Raw genomic sequence first — 18,203 nt, 5'->3', positions numbered from 1 at the left:
CACACACTGACAATGTGAACACTGACGATAATCCCCTTACCTACGTCCTGAGCACAGCTAGGTTAAATGCCACCGGACATCGCTGGGTTGGGGAGTTAGCTGACTTTCATTTCACCATAAAATATAGACCTGGTGAAGCTAATGCTGATGCTGACACCCTCTCACGTTACCCAGTCCCTCTAGAGAAACATGTGAGTGAATATACAGAAGTCATGACCCAGAGGTGGTTTCTGCAATCTGGCAGGGGGACGAAGCTATGAGAGGTGGTGATGTACCATGGGTGGCTGCATTAAGTTTGCTCCACATTGATGATGACACAAACAGTGAGGGCACCCCAGTTATCACCCCAGATAATATTAGAGCGGCACAGAGGGGCGATGCTGCCATCTGTGAGGTGATAAACCTGAAAATGAAGGGGTGGAAGCCAAACAGTAAAGATTAGAGTCAGATGGGTCGAGAGACACGCAGGCTGGTAAATGAGTGGAAAAGACTAACATTGGACAGGGGAGTGTTGTACAGACAGACTGAACAGAAAACAGCTGGTTTTACCCAGCAAACTGAAGCAAACGGTGTTAAAAACGCTGCATGATGACATGAGACATGTTGGTGCTGACAAAGTCATCCAGCTTGCCAGAGGGAGGTTTTATTGGCCTTTAATGCAAAATGACATTGAAGATTATGTCATCTGTCAGTGCAGTTGTGTCAAGCAGAAACAACCAAACGAGCTTCAGAAGCACCAATGGGTTCAATAACAACCAGCAGCCCTTTTGAGCTCATTTCTGTAGATTATTTGCACCTTGAGCCAAGCAGAGGTGGTTATGAGTACATTCTGGTTCTGGTTGATCATTTTACTGGCTTTGCACAAGCCTATGCAACTGAGAACAATTCAGGCAAAACGGCAGCTGAGAAGAGTTTTTATGACTTTATTCCCACTTTGGCTACCCTGAAAAGTTACATCATGACCAGGGAAAAGAGTTTGAGAACAACCTGTTCCACCGACTCCAACTAAGACTTGATGAATCCATTCAGAATCCATAAACAGGGTGAATGTGTATTCTGCTTATTAACCAGCAGGGGGAGACATCAGCGAGACAGAACTGGTTTTGATTGCTCAGTTTTGTAGGAAATGCTCATGTATCCCTTTAATAAGCAGATTTTTTTGTGAATTATTAATCCCATAAATTTATTTATTTATTTAAACAGAATATCCTTATTTTAGCTTAGGACCATGCTGCCAATAATTTCTTTGTTTGGTATTGTTATGATTTCTTTGGGAACTTTTAGACCTTCCTATTAATGTAAGAAATCAAGATAAACCGGTGGGTGTGGTGGGTGTGCTGCCCATAAAAATCTGTCCTCAGCCTGTCCGTCAGACCTCCTACTCCTGCAGGCTCCACCCTTTTACAAACTCTCATCGGAACGCAATAGAACCCAAACCTGTTTTTACTATGTGCATGACTTCTTTTGTTTGTCTCACATGTCTTGTGGTGTGACGACAGAAGGTTTTGTAAAAAATAAAAAAAATTATCCACCTTTTGAACTTGTAAGATTCACAGGAACACACTTTCGTTTACGCCTAGGTTGAAAGACAGCTTTAGTTGTTGTTCTGTTTGTACTTTTGCTAAAAAAGCAAACACCATATACTAATCAAGTCAGAAGTGTGTTCCAGAAACAAACCACTCACGGCCAACTTTCTTGGAATAACTTTGAGTTTTGGAGCTCAGGAGGGCGTGACAAGCAGTTTCAAAGTGTTCGATGTTTTTATTTCTAAATGACGGCTCACGTCGCAGGCTGCTGCACAACGCAGTTCCCCGTCATATAAAATGATCAGATATCGTTGCTCTTATTTCCTTAACAGATGTATGAGCAGAAACTGGAACTGCAGCATGATGTGAATATGCAATAAATTCATCTGATCTGATGATCAGTTTTCAGACGGAACCAACATGCAAACATCTTAAATATAAAACCAAACATAGAGAATCAACATAACTCCCTGTGTTACATGTCGGTTCATCTTTTTACTGTTGTTTTATGAATAAAAAATCATGTGCTTCAATTTCAGACTATGGGGTCGGCACAATGACACCAGATTTGATCGGAAAGTAAGACATTTTCTTCATCTACAGCTCAATCCACAGCACACATTTGACCCACCGAGTGTCTCTGAATGTGTATCATGTGGTGTTTCGCCAGCAGTGCAGAGTGGCTGGCCCAGCAGCTGGTGCTGGAGTTCAAAAGGAAGTGGCTTCCTTCCCACGTGCATCGGAGAGGACGGCAAAGCCTCCGCAGTTCACTGCAAGAGGTGAAAACTTAGCAGAGCCGAAAAGTTTGTTTGTTTTTTTCCTTGCAAACCGACCATGAGCATCAAAATTTGGCTAAATAAAGATTTGCACACCAGCCCTGTTTAGTCCGCTTTAGTCAAACTCTGGTTCGTTTACGTTCCGAGTTCCTTCATCTATGCTTAAAGTCACTATTGATTTGTGTTTAGTTATTTTGTTTCCAGTTTGTGTTGGAATGGATTTGTTACGTCTTCATAGCCCATGAGTTTCTGCATGGAAGCCTTAGTTGTTATAATGGGATTATAGATAAACTATGACCCCTCTTCCATTGGTCTCCATTAGTTACCAGGTACTGGAGGCGTGGAGGTAAAGACCGGGAGCCTGACGGAGGAGATCCGACTCAGGACCAGGATGAGGGGAACCCTTAACTGGGCACCGCCCAGTTTCCAGATCATTTTCTCTATCCAGCCACAACAAAGGTCATGACCCCTTCTGAGCAGACAGAAAATGTCAAAAACAAACAAAAAACTATCAGGGAAATGTGACTGGATGTTAAATAACCTTTTTGTTTCCTGCTCTAGACGGAGTGAGGTGGTAGCCTTACAACACTACCTGTGTGCGGGCTGTGGGACAGAGGTGGAGCCCAGTGAGTGTCGACGACAACCAATTCAGACATTTACATTTTGGGGATTTACGTTTGACGGACAGAACAATTAACTGTGATGCACACACGTTTTAGGAGTGCGACAATGCATCAAGCTTGCGAAGCGTGTATAATTCATGACACAAGAACAACATTTTAGCAATTTTGGGAAAACTAAGACTCACTATTTATTTATTTTTTTACAAATAGAGCAGAAGTTTCACCAATCCACAAAAATGTGATGAATAATTAATTCCAGCTTACACTAGATCATATTCTGCAGATATTAAGCTAATGCTAATGTATCACAAATGCTTGTGTTTCTTGTTTTACAAATAGATCAAAGGCCTCATGAATATTTTCACACTCCATACAATCATCCACTTCATGTTTGATCAAACTGCCTTTAGCTTTAGCACAGATAAGAGGCTAACTTCTGCCGTGTTTGCAGCTAACGTTTAGCTAGCAGCTGAACACAGTGCGAGCTTGTAGATTGTCTTTTATGTGTCATTTATTAGCTGAATATCTGAATCTAAACAGCTTAACGAGTTGGACCTTTTTCTAACTGAAGGCTGTATATCCAGCCAGACTAAAATTTACCCTACTGTCAACACAGCAGGGCAACTCAACCACTGCTTTTCCTGCTTCACAATAAGAAACTCAGAACAGCTGAGGCTCATAATAACTGCTTATATTTACATTACCAAATTATATGACATCAAGACTTTAATTTAGCAAGAAATGTGGTGCTCTAATACTGCAAAAATAAAAAAATGATAGTAATTAGAGAAACTATAGGACTGGACCGTTATGGTTATCAGTATGTAGCTTTTTACATGTGGCACCAATTCAAATTCAGCAGCTGCAGTGAACTAAAATCAAACCCCAACTTAGTGCTAACTGAGAAACGAATGTTCAAGTTTATTGGTAGAAAACTGAGTCTGAGTTCTTCTTCTGCTTCCAGGATACATCAAGAAACTGCGGCACTGTGAATACCTGGGAAGGTACGCAAAAGATGTTATTGAAGTATTTTATTGTCATTATTACTATGATGTCATTGTTAATTATTTCTGATTTTCTTTGACAGATATTTCTGTGACTGCTGCCACAGTGGATCAGAGGCAGTCATTCCGGGTCGAGTTCTGTCCAACTGGGACTTTAGCAGGTAAACAAATAAACAAATAAACATTAGTAATAATAACAATGTGTCACAGCCAAAGTACTGAAATGAATGACTGCTTTGGCTGATGATATATCTGACATTTGTGATTCTAGAAGAAGCATTTATTAATATTGTTGGAGCAGTGGGGCTTGAATGTTTTACTGAATTTTATCTAATTAAAAAAAATTATAACTAAAAGTTACATCTAAAGCATGATATTTTAATATTGCTACAAAAAGAAAAACACACTGGTGTTTTCACTTTTTGATATAAATTTAACTTCCCCCCCCCATAGACTTTAGTTATGCCACTCTGCTACATTTTCCTACTACTCTCCAGTTTCATAATTTTTTCAGTCGACGGCTTCGGTACCAAAAAAAAAAAATGCTTAAAACTGCTAATCTATTATTTTAATACATCTGAATACAAATCATGTTCTGAATGTTTTGTATTAAAGCATTTTTCTAACGACTGTGGTTCTGACGTGTTTGAGTCGATCAGCTCTTATTTTTTATAAGGTAACAAAACTGAAGCTTCTAAACGTCCCAAATGCAGGTAGAAACTTAACTATTAAAATGAAAACATGAAATTACATGAACTACATTTTTTTCCCCCCCAAATGGCAACCATCTGACATAAAGAAGTGGTAGAATGATCAATCAGCGTTTTAAAAATATGTGCAGCTTTGGTGGTTTGTGAAAACCCAGTTGGCAAAGAACTCAAATTTCTTTGAGATTTTCTGGATTCAAGAACAGAGTGTGTTAAAAACTGTTACACTGGTCTGAACATTGCAGGTACTCTGTGAGCGACTTCTCCAAGCAGCTGCTGGACTCGGTCTGGTCTCAGCCTCTGTTTGACCTCAGCTCCGTGGGAAAGGCTCTGTGGAGCAAAGTGAAAGACCTGGACAGGTTCAGGGTGAGTCGTTTTGGCGTTAGTAAGCGTATGCACATATCTATGTATCGCACAAATGCTGGGAGACGCTACACATTAAAAAATGAGACGCCGTCTGTCTTCATCTGTCCCCCTCAGGAGCTGAGGGAGCAGCTGATCGGGATCAGGAAGCTGCTGAAAGCCTGCAGATTATCTGAAAGGTGCGATATGGACATACGTAAAGCAAGTCTTTGATTTTCATGATCCAGGTGTGAGTGGCTGAAGAATGATTGTCGGGCCGAGATGAGCGAAGAGGGAACCCGAGGGAACCAACTCTGTTTGATGGTGGTGTCTCATGTTTAGATGACCTTTTTCACTCCTCTCTCAAAAATATGTCTTCCCTTTCCAAATGCAACCCTAAAATAGGGTCGATAGTGGCTGTACATGCTGTGGTTCTACATAAACACAGACTTGATATTTCAGATATTTTTCCATCTCATATAGAAAATGCCATTTGTTTCCCTCAAGTCAACTGAATCGCAAACTTTTGAGCTTCTATTCATTTCTTGGGTTTCTTTGCACAATGAATAAAACTTTTGCTTTTGCTTTGGAGTAAGTAAAGGCTCATGAGACACACAATAGTTAAATTTTTTAAGTCCAGTCTTATTCCAAACAAAAGCACAGAAACGTATTCAGAATTACAAACAAAACTAAACTAAGGAATAAAATTAGAGAAATATATAAAATTCAAAGGAATGTACAATAATACATTTGTAGTTTTCTTTTTTAACAGACGTTCATATTTTTGGAAAGAATGCTGTGGCTGAAGAATGATAATTTAGTTATTAATACTTTTATCTTTTCTTAGTTTTAATTTATTTTGGGGGTTCTACAAACAGCGTTAATTTAAAACAAACCTGATTTTAACACATATACAACAGAAGCATGTGTGTGTGTTGGTGAGAGGAAATGTTAAGTGATATATGAAAGTGAAAAAGAGACCAGTTCCGCTGTCATTGTTGTAATTTCATTTTAACATGAAACTAACAGAAATATGGAGTTTTACACATTTTTGTGGTTTCTTTGAACAAATTGACTTTATGGTTCTTTTATGAGTTTTTAAATTAGTAATTTCATATGGAGGAGTTTATTTTTGTTTCAGGAAGATGCACTTCCTGGTTTATTGCTTTTTTTTAATTTTGAAGAAGCAATCAGGCAGCAAAAGTGACGCAAAGTAGAATCACTTCATCAAAACTCAAACCAACATAACTTAAATCTCACATGTGTGATACTGAGAACCGGAGCACAGCGGCTAAATGTGTCGTTTCAGCTGAAACGTTGGCTGCCTGTAAACATTTTTGACGTGATGCTGTGTTTCTGCTGCAGGGTGTTGGCCGAGTTTGAGCCACTTCCTGCTCACCTGCTGGACGAGCCTCTGCTCTTCTCCATGGAAGACCTCTACAGGGTGAAGAAGGGCCAGCTGGTGGCGCAGGCCCGGGCGCTGCTCACCGCCGCCGTGGAGCACGTCGACAACTGTGAGGTTGGTCTTACCGAGCTGCACTCTGGACGACAGTTCAGTCAGTCCGTCCATCTGGACACCAGTGCTGTTGCTCTTGCCTACAGTGTGAAGAATGAAGTGACGATTGCAGCGTTGGGCTCAGATCAAACTCTCTGATATTTTCTCCTCTTCCCTGCAGCTGTGCAGGGGCCGAGGCTTCATCTGCGAGTTCTGTCGAGCGAAGGACATCATCTTTCCTTTTCAGAAAGACAAATGCCAGCGATGTCCAGGTAAGCATGATTAACACAACCTAACAAAGCATTAGTCCTGAAGCATGACGGGGCAGTTGGAAATATTTTTTCTAATCTACACACTAAAGCTACAAGGTCAAAGGTCAAAGTGGCATCAGCGTTCTTTAATATGGACATTAATGCTGAGTGGAGTAGACGACAAGTACGGGTGTTTTCTCACCTGAAGGTCAAGTAGACTCTGTTTGATTCAGGGACAACATTGCAACGTTTGTTTCATTTACAGCTGGTGTGGTTCACTTTCACACTGCACTGTGTCAAACGAGCCAAACTTGTTTTCCCCCTCGCCTGTGGTGGCGCTGCAACAACTACTACTGAAGGAATTCGGTGCAAAAACCTCTGAAGAAGACATGAGCGCAACTTTCTTCTTCATGAAATGTAGACAAAATAGGAGCAGTGTCAGATTTTAACAGCTGTAGGATTTCTCTTTAGTCTTTGGCAACAAACCACAAACCATTTCTCTCGCTAGTGCTGGACTCGCATGCTTGTTTTGGTTGTATTTACCCAGAATGCTCTGCGCTATAGTCCACATCCTGTTTTTGGAGCGGTGTTCGGTTTGGCCTTCGAACCGTGCCGGAGTTCACTTCACCCGAACCGAGGCCTGCGTTTTTAGGCGGACCAGAGTTTGCTTTTTTGGTCCGCATCAGAATTCGATTACACATTCACGCCTCCCCAAATGAACCGGATTTTCTAGGCAAACAAACTAGAGGTGTATTAAAGAGGACCAGCCCTGCGACGGACTGACGACGCCTCTTGTCTGCTGGAGATGGGCATCTGCAACATGCCTGAAGTTCATTCAAACTGCAAGAAAGTGAGAGAGCAATACTTTGATTGAAAAACAAAAAGCTAAGAAGATTACGGGAAACTTGCTCTGTTGAATTTCTCAAGGAGTGTAGAAATATCAGTTGGTTTATCAGCCTTATCCTTTCCTTGGAAATGTGAAAGTTAAGGTAAAGCTACATTCTCCAGGGAACGCTCATGGGATTTATTGGTACCCGTTCAAAAACTCTAAATCTGAAATCGGCCACCAGGCTTTACAATTCACTGAGATGTATCTAAGCCATAGCTACTTATTAAAATCACTCCTGATTGTGCATTCACATGCAACATGTTTTCTGTCTTCACAGTGTGCAAGACCTGCTTTCACAAAGACTGTTTCCTGGGGAAAAGGTGTCCGAAATGCACACGGATCCAGTCCCGAACAAAAGTCCAGACGAAGTCATGAAGTGCGACACGAACAGAGATCTGCTGCTGGGAACCACTACACCTCTCTGGGATGTCATCCTAATTCAGTGCTGTCCCCTTTATCAGTGTTACACTTTCAAACATTGCACTTAGAAATCTTTTTACAGCTGTAATTTGCTGTCTTTTGAAATACTTTTGTTTATTTATTTGCCCTAAAACGAATGAGTTCCTTCTCCTACATGGTTGTCACATTTTTCTTCCAATATTAAACATTTGAGACAATCTTGTTTTTATCAGTGTTATCACTGAGTCACCGGAAGCAGATAGTATTTGTGACATCCAGTGGCTTTATCCAAACAAGCATCAGCAATTCTGCGAGAAAATGACAAAAGCAAAGTTTCACATATTAATTTGTGAAAACAAACTCAGATGTTATCTGAGATTGACTTTGTTTTAATCAGAGGACAAAAACTCTGAAGTTCTCTGGGAATAATGTCAATAACTTGACAACTCTATAGATATACCAACTGAAAAGCTCTCTGAAGTTTTGAGAGAAAACATCAAAAAAGTACCACAGAAGTTTATTTTGTGTCTTGCTTAATGAGCCCAATTAAAACTGGGTGTAAACATTCATCTCTCCAAAGATCAGTGACGGTTGAGAGAAGTTTAGCTGGATGTATTGTGTATAATTCATCTGCTTACAGACAGAAACAAACACACAGGCCCCAGTAGACCCCAGTATGTGTTTTTGTTCAGCCCGTTTAGCCTCTGAACGGCCGGTGAAACTCTCCTGATGGAAGTTCAGTTCACACCTTCATGGATTACCGTCAGACGAGGTCGTCTCAGCCTCTGAGGTGTGGTTACAATTAAAGGTGTGAAAAAAAAAAAACATGTCAGCAATGACAGGATGCAGACAAACACTAGCGTGATGCAATCGCTGCCAACATTTTTCACTTGGGTTGGAAATATCTCTTAACTTTTAACAGTTTCATCATCCAGATAACAAGCTGCATTTTAAGTAAAGAGTTGATATCTAACTTTTTACCCCCACCAAACCTGCACACTGCTTTTACTCTGAAATTTCACAGCCAGTTTTATGTTTGTTTTTTTTTTATAGCTCAGTTAACTACAAAATTAACAGAACTACTACAGTGACATGAACAATGACTAAGGCATAAAAAAATAAACCTGGGGTTGTGTCTCGTTCCTGCATCAGTTTTTATCATGCAGCTCAAACAGCCTGTTCTCTTGCTGGACTGATGCAAACTGCAGAGCACGTTTGTCCACGTTCAGTATGAGAGCTACTGACCTACAACTTTTGTTCTAGTTCAGTTTGTATGTTTTATATATTTAATATCACTAAGTGATTAACAGTAAAAGCTCAGACTGAAGTGGAGATCTGAGGAAATTCTGTTTGTAAAATGAGAAAAATAACTTTTCTTTAGTGTCTGTGACAAATAATGCGCCGGCATATCCACATACTTGTTTTAATAACTTCATACTCTAATAAAATAATTAATATCAGTTTAACCAACATATCTGTCCACAAAGTTAAACTCCTGGCGCCATATTTAATTCCCAACTGGAAGTCTGGAAGTTTTGAAGCAATCTGATTGGCTGACAGGTTTTAGCTTTGTGTTACACTGCCCCCTATGGGTTTGGTCAATTTAAAACAACGGAGCGTACTTGTGCTGGTCCCTTCGGATAAATTATTCTGAAACCGATCACACGTGTACAAAATTATTTTTTTAAACAATGTGGCGGAGATTTTTGATTTCAACAAGACCCGACTACGTGTTTACAAAACCTTAAACGCATCTCTTCGTCAGGACACCTAAATTACATGATTGACTGGCTGCTGCTAAGAAGAACGACTGATGATGAGGGAATTCAGCGGTTTGATACAGGTGTGTTAGGGCATTGATGCATCCGGCAGCTGCTTCTGTCGGACTGTGTGTTTGGCTAGTGACAGCCACATTGCTGGCCTTTTTGACCTTTTAATCCAAATAAGTGACTTATAACCACAATCAGAAGTAATCGTGCCTTAATCATGTTTTATAAGGAAAATGAAGAGGAAAGATGGACAGAATGCACAGAAGGAACCAAGCAAAACCCACCATGTGTCGTCCAGAGGGAACTTCAACACCAGACTGCCAACGGACGACGAGACTATACATCACTGGTTAGGAGGAACAAATACTATGGGCATCGCAACAGTGATGAATGGAGCAACTACCAGAAACCACCAGAACGAAGACGCCGCCCCAGAATCCAGCGACTGTAGCATGCGGACTACAGGAGCAGTGTGAATGGCAGAGACGGGTTTTCCAGAACGCACCACGACACACAGCCTTCAGACTGAAGGTTTGAATCTTACACAAAATAATTAAGACAGTCCACTATATTCAGCAGTAACACAGAAAACTACCAACCCTCTGACGTTTTCTCTATGGTCGTTATACTTCCTGCTCTTTCTTTTTTTTAAAGCTTTTGTTGGCTCTAGTGGCCTTTATTTGAAAGTTTTCCGACAGGAAAGAAGGTAATGAGAGGGAGAAGACATGCGGCAAATGTGGCCAGTCAGGGAATTGAACCTGTGACTACTGCCATGAGGACTAAGGCCTCCTTACGTGGGTCAGGCTTTGCCCCTGCACTTTCCTGCTCTTTCTGAATTACAACGGTTCAGCCCCGTCCGAAAAGACTGGCGGAACCCATTTAACGTAGCGTCCACCTGGGCCAGAAGAAACTCGGACCACCAAGCGGAGAGTAAACGAAGAATAGGTGACAGACCCTGATAGAGGTGAGTGAGTTATCAGCAGCTGCAGGTCCCAGTCCTGATGACATTGTCACCCCTGTTTCTCAGAGACCTTCAGCAGATGTACTGATGGCAGGCCTTTCTCTCTAGAACCTGTCAAAATCACTCCAAAGAGACCTAGAGCTACACCTGGCATGCGCAGACCCATCGAACAAACTGCAGGATGGAAACCTAACCATGAGGAAGAAGTGGCTCATCCTCGGGCTTTCCAATGTGACCAGATTTCCACAATTTGGCATTAGGATTCTCCAGGTGGACAGCTTCCCATTGTGGAATGACAATTACAGAAGTTGAGCCTGTCGTTCGACGGGATAAACAATCAGGGTACCGAAGACCAGGCTCCCACCAGCAAAGATCTTTATTCCGAAGATCAACTTTGATCCTCTGCTCCCACACAGAGTGGTCCGTCCTCCATCATCTTAACGGACACATTCGGACATACAGGGAACACGGTCCAGCTCTGACTGAGGTTTTCCAGACGGAGAAGGACGGTGTTCATTGGACCAGTACCACCGCGTCTACGGTACCGGTCAGCTAACGTAAATGTTCCCATTATCCAGAGAGCACTGGAATGGGATCTGACTATGATCGGACATTTAAAAGCTTCTGCTGCTCAATTAAATCTTTTGAACACAGATTTGACTTTTATACCCACAAAAGGTTGTAATAAAGACATTAAAATGCAAAGCAGGTATTGTTGAATATACGAGCCTTATATTCGTATAAGGCTTTATAACTCTTATAACTCGGCTTTATTAACGGTTGCAAAACACTTACACGCTAACAGACTCTTGTATGCGTGAATCTTCTGCTGCAACCACAGTAACAGCAACAAAGTGACATAAAATAACAATGTTATATACAGGTATGACCTTCAGTAGCACCACTGAAAACACAGGCTGAGAGGAAATCCTGGCCAACAACTTTGACAGGAACGCTCTTTGGCAACTAGAAAGCAGCTGATAATTAACGAGAGAAATAAATGATTCGAGGGTTGAAAAACAAGCAAGTGAATAGAAAATGTTTTTTTTTTTATCATTTCAATTTTACCCATTTTTTGTGCAAGATGGGCTAAGGTTAATTTCCAATTGTCTGAGCAATGTGTATTCAGTTTGAAATAAAAGCTGATCAAAGATTCAACCGGACGTCTTCTGTGCCATAAAAAGTAGACAAGGGAAAATCCTGACTTAAGTTTGTTTACCAAAACTTTAATTTGACTAGCAGAGCAAGAGGGGAGAGTGAGTCAAACATTCCCTGCTGACGTTACCAGAAGGGGAGGGATGATTAAGAAAACGTTAAATTAGCAGTACAGCGCTGGCAGATCAGAGGAGCTGTGGACGTGTGAAGATGGAGAACAAGGAGAGAGGTGAACTCTGCTTCCCACAACATCTCAACACCTCCTGCAGAAAGCCGAGACCCGCCTGGTCTGAGGGCGTCGTCCTGAACGTCACTTTATTCATCTCTCTGCTGACTGTCATGCTCAACTTGCTCATCATCATCTCTGTCTCCCATTTCAGGCAAAAACACGTTTTTAGAGAGTAAACGGTTCAATTTCAGTGGACTGAAAATGAAACCTTTGATAATTTGGTCCTTTGTTGTTTTTTTTGTCTCTGTTCATCCAGGCAGCTCCACACTCCCACTAACGTCTTCATCCTCTCTCTGGCTGTGTCAGACTTCCTGGTCGGCCTCCTGCTGATGCCTTTGGAAATCTTCAGGAACACAACCTGCTGGTTCCTCGGGGACGTCGCGTGTGTCCTCTACAGTTACCTGATTACTCACGTTGTCTCCGCTTCAGTCGGAAATATTATCATTATATCAGCTGACCGCTACGTGGCCATTTGTGATCCTCTGCACTACCCCACCAGGATCACTTTAGCCAGAGCCAAGTGCTGCGTCGGTCTCTGCTGGCTCCTGTACGGCACCTACAGCGTCTTCTACTTAAAAGACGAGCTGGTTCACCTCGGCAGGGCTAACTCCTGCGTCGGACAGTGCGCCATTGTGGTCAACGCTGTAACGGGCACTGTTGATCTAATTTTGAATTTTATATTTCCGGTCACAGTCATCGTGGTGCTGTACGTGAGAGTGTTCGTGGTGGCCGTGTCCCAGGCCCGTGCCATGCGCTCCAACGCCACTGCCGTGACCATGCGGCTGTCGGTGGGCCTGAAGTCGAAGAAGTCGGAGCTGAAAGCAGCCAGGACCCTTGGAGTTGTTGTCTTTGTGTATCTAATGTGTTACTGTCCGTTTTATGGTTACGTTCTTGTCATAGTGAACCTGCCTAACACTCCCTCTGTGCCTTTTCTGTTCTTTCTCTTCTACTTTAACTCTTGCATGAACCCCATGATCTACGCCTTGTTCTACTCCTGGTTCAGGAAAGCGATCAAGCTCATTGTCACACTGCAAATCCTGCAGCCCGGATCCTGTCAGGCCAACGTACTGCAGTGACACTGAAAGACGTGTTTCAGTTTTTCTGTCTCTACCATAAGCTCACCGCTAAATAAAAATAAAATGCTGTAACACATTTGATAACAAACAACTGATAATCATAATGTGGTTCTTAAGAAAATGCATCTTCTCATGACTGTTTTTTAAGTGACAATAAGCAACGTCCATATCATTAATACTTTAATAGCGCTGCACAATTTTAAGGCTGAAGGTTTCCTTCCTTCACATCACAAACATGTCAGAATCAAATACAAAGAAGTCAAAGAAAATTAGTCTCGCCATGAAGTTGTAGGGTAAAATTTGTGTTGAATCCTTTGTGGAAAACTTTTTTTTTTTTTTTTTTGGAACAACCTTCAGATTTTTCTCACATGGAGAAAATAGTCACATGCATGGCGCGTGTGATTACATTCAACAACAGCGCTGTTAGATGCCGGCATCCTGCATGTTTCTGGCTCAGTACGATTCAGGCGCATCACAAAAAAATCCTTCATCATTTTCTACGTTGTTTCATTGTGTCATCTATGTGGTCATTGTCTGCATCTGCTTAAACTTTTATAAATTTACTAAACCAAATCTCCAGTAAGTTCTTCTGAAAATGTTATTAAAAAGTTTAATGTATTTATTCACAGAAATTGAAAAAAAGAAAAAAAAAACTGTTCATTACCGATTAAAGTGAAAAAGCTTTGCTTCCTTCTCTTTCTTGAAAACACAATAAACTGACTTGAAAATCAAGGTATATGGCAAACCTACTAAGGTTCCTCACACCCTCCACCTGCTGCTCTTCTAGCGGTCGCTAAATGATGTCCTGGCCTAATTTTGCATAGTTTGTCATTTGTAGAAAGGAACATCAAAGTTAGCAAGACAAAAAGTGGTTAAAAATACTATAAACCTAAACATGTTCAGAACTACAAATAAAGCAATTTAATAATATGAACAGTTTGCCCTAACCTACACTAAATCAGTTTTGTGTAATCTATTTAACCAAAAGACAACGTGGTGAATCGTTGTCTGCTTTTCCATTACAAATGTGCACAAATGTCTGTATCCTGCTAATGTTGAAAGAACACAATTTAGGAATTGTAGTGTTTCCATTAAATACGACGTGACGTGAAATAAGTTATGAAAAAGTTACATGAAATACACTCATCATGGCTGCCATCAGAAAAGACGTTGCCTCTTATAAATAGGAGCCGCTACATATGCACTATTTTGGGGAAAATTGTAACCGCTAATTTTACAGAATAGTTATGGATTCAACAAGTCTGAATGACACACAACTTTTTATGAACTGTGCAATGCTGAGAGAGCTCCGGTTCAGCCAGCTACGTTGTCCAAATAAAACAAACCGTTCCTGTCGTCTTCTTCCATGTTTTCGGCAGTAGTAACATCCGAGAGTTGATCATGCAACTCGTATGATGCGAAAAAAAGTGTTCCTATTGCAGTTTTACGAAATAAGTATATTTCAATGAGGCTGATCCCAGCTCCAAAACTTATCAAAAAGAGTTTTCTTTTTCCACACTTGGCATGTTTATGTTATGCAGATTTATTTCAGTACTATCAATTTGTGCAACTTTATGGTCAATGGAAACGCAGCCAGCGAGTGAGGTTGTGTGAACAACAGTTATGGCAAAAATATGTATATATATCCATCCATCCATTTTCTTTACACCCTTATCCCTTAGTGGGGTCAGAAGGGGTGCTGGTGCCTCTCCAGCAAATGTTCCAGGTAGGGTCACCCTGGACAGGTCGCCAGTCTGTGCAGGGCAACACAGAGACAAACAGGACAAACAACCATGCACACACACTCACATAGGGACAATTTGGAGAGGCCAATTAACCTGACAGTCATGTTTTTTGGATTGTGGGAGGAAACCGGAGTACCCAGAGAAAACCCACGCATGCACAGGGAGAACATGCAAACTCCATGCAGAAGGACCAGGGCCGGGAATCGAGCCCAGAACCTTCTTACCTTCTTGCTGCAAGGCAACAGCTCTACCAACTGCACCACTGTCCAGCCCCATGTATATATGTATATAGTTTAACAATGAAAGCTGCATGTCTTTAGAAGTTGTGTTTCCATTGACCCAAAATTGGAATTCTGCACATAAATTTGCCTAATAGAATCATGCAAATTTTGAAAAAAATTCTTCTTTGTGTAAGGATGAGGGGTTTTTTTTCTGCAATATTGAAATTAGTATATTTTGCTATACTGAAAATGGGAACCCTTCTTTTTCCCCCATCGCGAGTCGTGGTCAACATCTGGATGTTACCACTGGCGTAAAAGTCACGCAGAAGACGACAGGAAGTGGTAGGAGGAGAACGGTACGGCATGTTTTTTACTGAACCAACTTCTTCTTGTCTGACTTTTTTTTTTCATAATTAAAATTTTCATTTGATTTTTCGCTTATGAACAGAACAAACACAAACAAAAATGTAAACGTAAACCTATCTGGTTGGTACAGGATAATTTACTTTAATTTCAGATGTAGTAATAAAGTACAACTTAGGTGCATAGTGTAGTCGATACCCGTTGGAGTATTTCATCCCCTCTTAGCCTCCACTTTGACTCTTAATGGGAACAGTGAAATTGTGTTTTGTTTTTTTCCCCTCCAACATTAGAGGAATATTGACAAAGTTTTGCACACATTTGTAATGGAGACGCAGCTGGAGAGGAGTGTCTACAGGAATGACAATGGGGAGGCAGCGAGGAACGTGATAAATCTGCAGCACTGAAGACGGTTCTGGTCAGAGAGGTTCATCTCCCTGCTGATGGAGACCCGGAGCTCAACTGAACTTTGTTTCCCGCAACTTCTCAACAACTCCTGCAAGAAGCCGGAGCGTCTCTGGTCTGAAGCTGTAATCCTGGACATGGTGCTGCTCGTCTCTCTACTGACCGTCACTCTCAACCTGCTGATCATCATCTCAATCTCTCACTTCAGGCAAGAAGCATCTTTCAGAATCACCTCTTGCACCCTACGGATACCTAAATTTAAAATTTTAGCCACTTATCTCTTGGATTTGTTAGTTATTGATATTTTTGTCTTCCTTCCAGGCAGCTCCACACACCCACTAACATCCTCCTCCTCTCTCTGGCTGTGTCAGACTTCCTTGTCGGTCTCCTGTTGATGCCTCTGGAAGTCCTCCGAAACAAAGCATGCTGGTTCCTCGGAGATGCTCTGTGTGTTCTGTACAGTTACTTGGTTGCTCACGTTGTCTCCGCTTCCATCGGAAATATCATCCTCATATCGGTTGATCGCTATGTTGCCATTTGTGATCCCATGCATTACCCCACCAGGATGTCCGCGGCCAGAGTGAAATGCTGCGTTTGTGGGTGTTGGTTCTGGTATGCGCTCTACAGCGTTTTGTATTTGAAGGACGAGCTGAGGAGGCCGGGCAGCAGTAACTCTTGTTCCGGAGAGTGCATGGTTTTTATCAACTATGCCGTGGCCACCGTCGATCTGGTTCTGAATTTTATAATCCCGGTTACCATCATCGTAGTGCTGTACACCAGAGTGTTTGCGGTGGCCGTGTCTCAGGCCCGCGCCATGCGTTCTCACGTTGCAGCCGCCAGACTGCAGCTCCGCGGGGAGAGAAAGGAGCGAAGGGCCAAAGCGTCGGAGCTGAAAGCGGCCAGGACGCTGGGTATCCTCGTCTTTGTGTATCTGATGTGCTACTGTCCGTTTTATTGCTACACTCTTGTTGAGGTCAGTTTGACGACCACTTCTCCCACGCCTTATTTGTTCTTTCTCTTTTATTTTAACTCGTGCTTGAACCCTGTGATCTACTCCCTGTTCTACCCCTGGTTCAGGAAAGCAGTGAAGGTCATCGTCACTCTGCAGATACTGCAGCCTGGCTCCTGTGAGGCCAGCATGCTGTAGGGGAGCTTCGGCCTGGCGGCTCTGGTCATTTACGGTGCTCTGCTTGTGCAATTTCAAGTTGAATTTGTGCGGCTATTGCCTTTTTCTGTCTCAAAATAATGTCATTACCTACAAATTGTTTATTCGTCATTTACATCTAATTTTCACAAAAAAAGAGACAAAAGCAAACATAAATGATGTTATTGCTTCAACAGTAGACTGAGCTTTTTATTTTCTAATAAAAAATACCTACAACTAGACTCATTGTCCTCCTGCTTTTCTTGTTCACTCTTAATTACCCGGCACATTCGCATTATCTGCTACGTTGCCAACTCAAATCCACTGCAGCCCAAAGCTGTGTGACATGGAAACCTTTCGAAAAGCCTGATATATTAAATAAAAAAGACACAAACTCACAAAATATATGGAAACGTGTGTCTGCTTTATTTGTGCAAAGTGGAATGAAATTAAAATGAATCTCCAATGTGTGTTTGTACACAAATGTCAAGCAACACAAAAGCAGACATTTGAGTTTGATTGCCCATCACTGCATTATAAAGCTAAATGTGAATTTTGTTTTATAAATGCAAGTTGAGTCTGAAGTCTTTTTTTTTTTTTTTTAGCCCGATGTCAAGTCTTAAGTTTCTAATGACTGAAATAAACTTTTTATTCAATTAGAAACATCCAGGTCCCATATAACTCTGCATTGCTGCAGGTTAGATTCCCTGAACTGTAGTTTTGTCCTCAGGTCTTGACTTATAATATGAATATTTATTGTTGAATCTCTTGTTATATTATAATGATGTCACATTTCAATTGTCCAACAGCTTAAGTTTGATTAATTTCATTTACCACCTTAGAAATTGACATTTATGCTCCAACAATAGTAGAGATTAAACTCTGTTAATGTTGAATCTCTGAATCGGTGCTTTCTTTGTCTTTGTAATGCCTGTTAACAAATCATTTCATATTCTCCACTCCTTTAATTAAATTTAAAAAATATTTGATAAACCCCAAACTGAAATGTTAACATTGGGAAACCAACTAAACTATAAATGTGTTAAAATGTAATAATGACAGAGATAAAATGTGGTCAAATAAATGTCAAGTTTCTGAATGAAGTGTGTTTATTTTCAAAAGAACC

General features: G+C 41.3%; 3 protein-coding genes across 3 annotated transcripts; all 3 read left to right on the top strand.

The window, feature by feature from the left end:
* Window positions 1-1,325: 1,325 nt before the first annotated feature.
* Window positions 1,326-11,427, top strand: LOC106940941 (rubicon like autophagy enhancer). Its single transcript, XM_015023837.1, has 13 exons — window positions 1,326-2,105; window positions 2,197-2,305; window positions 2,625-2,761; window positions 2,864-2,928; window positions 3,890-3,929; window positions 4,013-4,090; window positions 4,882-5,002; window positions 5,117-5,178; window positions 6,344-6,497; window positions 6,655-6,745; window positions 7,891-8,820; window positions 9,778-9,855; window positions 10,011-11,427. The coding sequence occupies exons 1-11, from the start codon at window positions 2,035-2,037 to the stop codon at window positions 7,986-7,988; spliced, it is 1,026 nt and encodes a 341-aa protein (XP_014879323.1). The 5' UTR covers window positions 1,326-2,034; the 3' UTR covers window positions 7,989-8,820; window positions 9,778-9,855; window positions 10,011-11,427.
* Window positions 11,428-11,767: 340 nt separating this feature from the next.
* Window positions 11,768-13,202, top strand: LOC106940943 (trace amine-associated receptor 13c-like). Its single transcript, XM_015023839.1, has 2 exons — window positions 11,768-12,277; window positions 12,383-13,202. Exons 1-2 carry the CDS (start codon window positions 12,108-12,110, stop codon window positions 13,200-13,202), a joined length of 990 nt encoding a protein of 329 aa, XP_014879325.1. The 5' UTR covers window positions 11,768-12,107.
* A 2,769-nt stretch (window positions 13,203-15,971) lies between these two features.
* On the top strand, window positions 15,972-17,080 carry LOC106940948 (trace amine-associated receptor 13c-like). Its single transcript, XM_015023842.1, has 2 exons — window positions 15,972-16,141; window positions 16,255-17,080. The coding sequence occupies exons 1-2, from the start codon at window positions 15,972-15,974 to the stop codon at window positions 17,078-17,080; spliced, it is 996 nt and encodes a 331-aa protein (XP_014879328.1).
* Window positions 17,081-18,203: the final 1,123 nt, after the last annotated feature.

Source organism: Poecilia latipinna, unplaced genomic scaffold (assembly GCF_001443285.1).
Source record: "Poecilia latipinna isolate Pla-1442-1.1 unplaced genomic scaffold, P_latipinna-1.0 Scaffold3427, whole genome shotgun sequence".
Taxonomy (NCBI): Eukaryota; Metazoa; Chordata; class Actinopteri; order Cyprinodontiformes; family Poeciliidae; genus Poecilia; species Poecilia latipinna.
The sequence above is the reverse complement of the archived record's forward strand: the minus strand, read 5'-3'. Positions and strand labels throughout refer to the sequence as shown.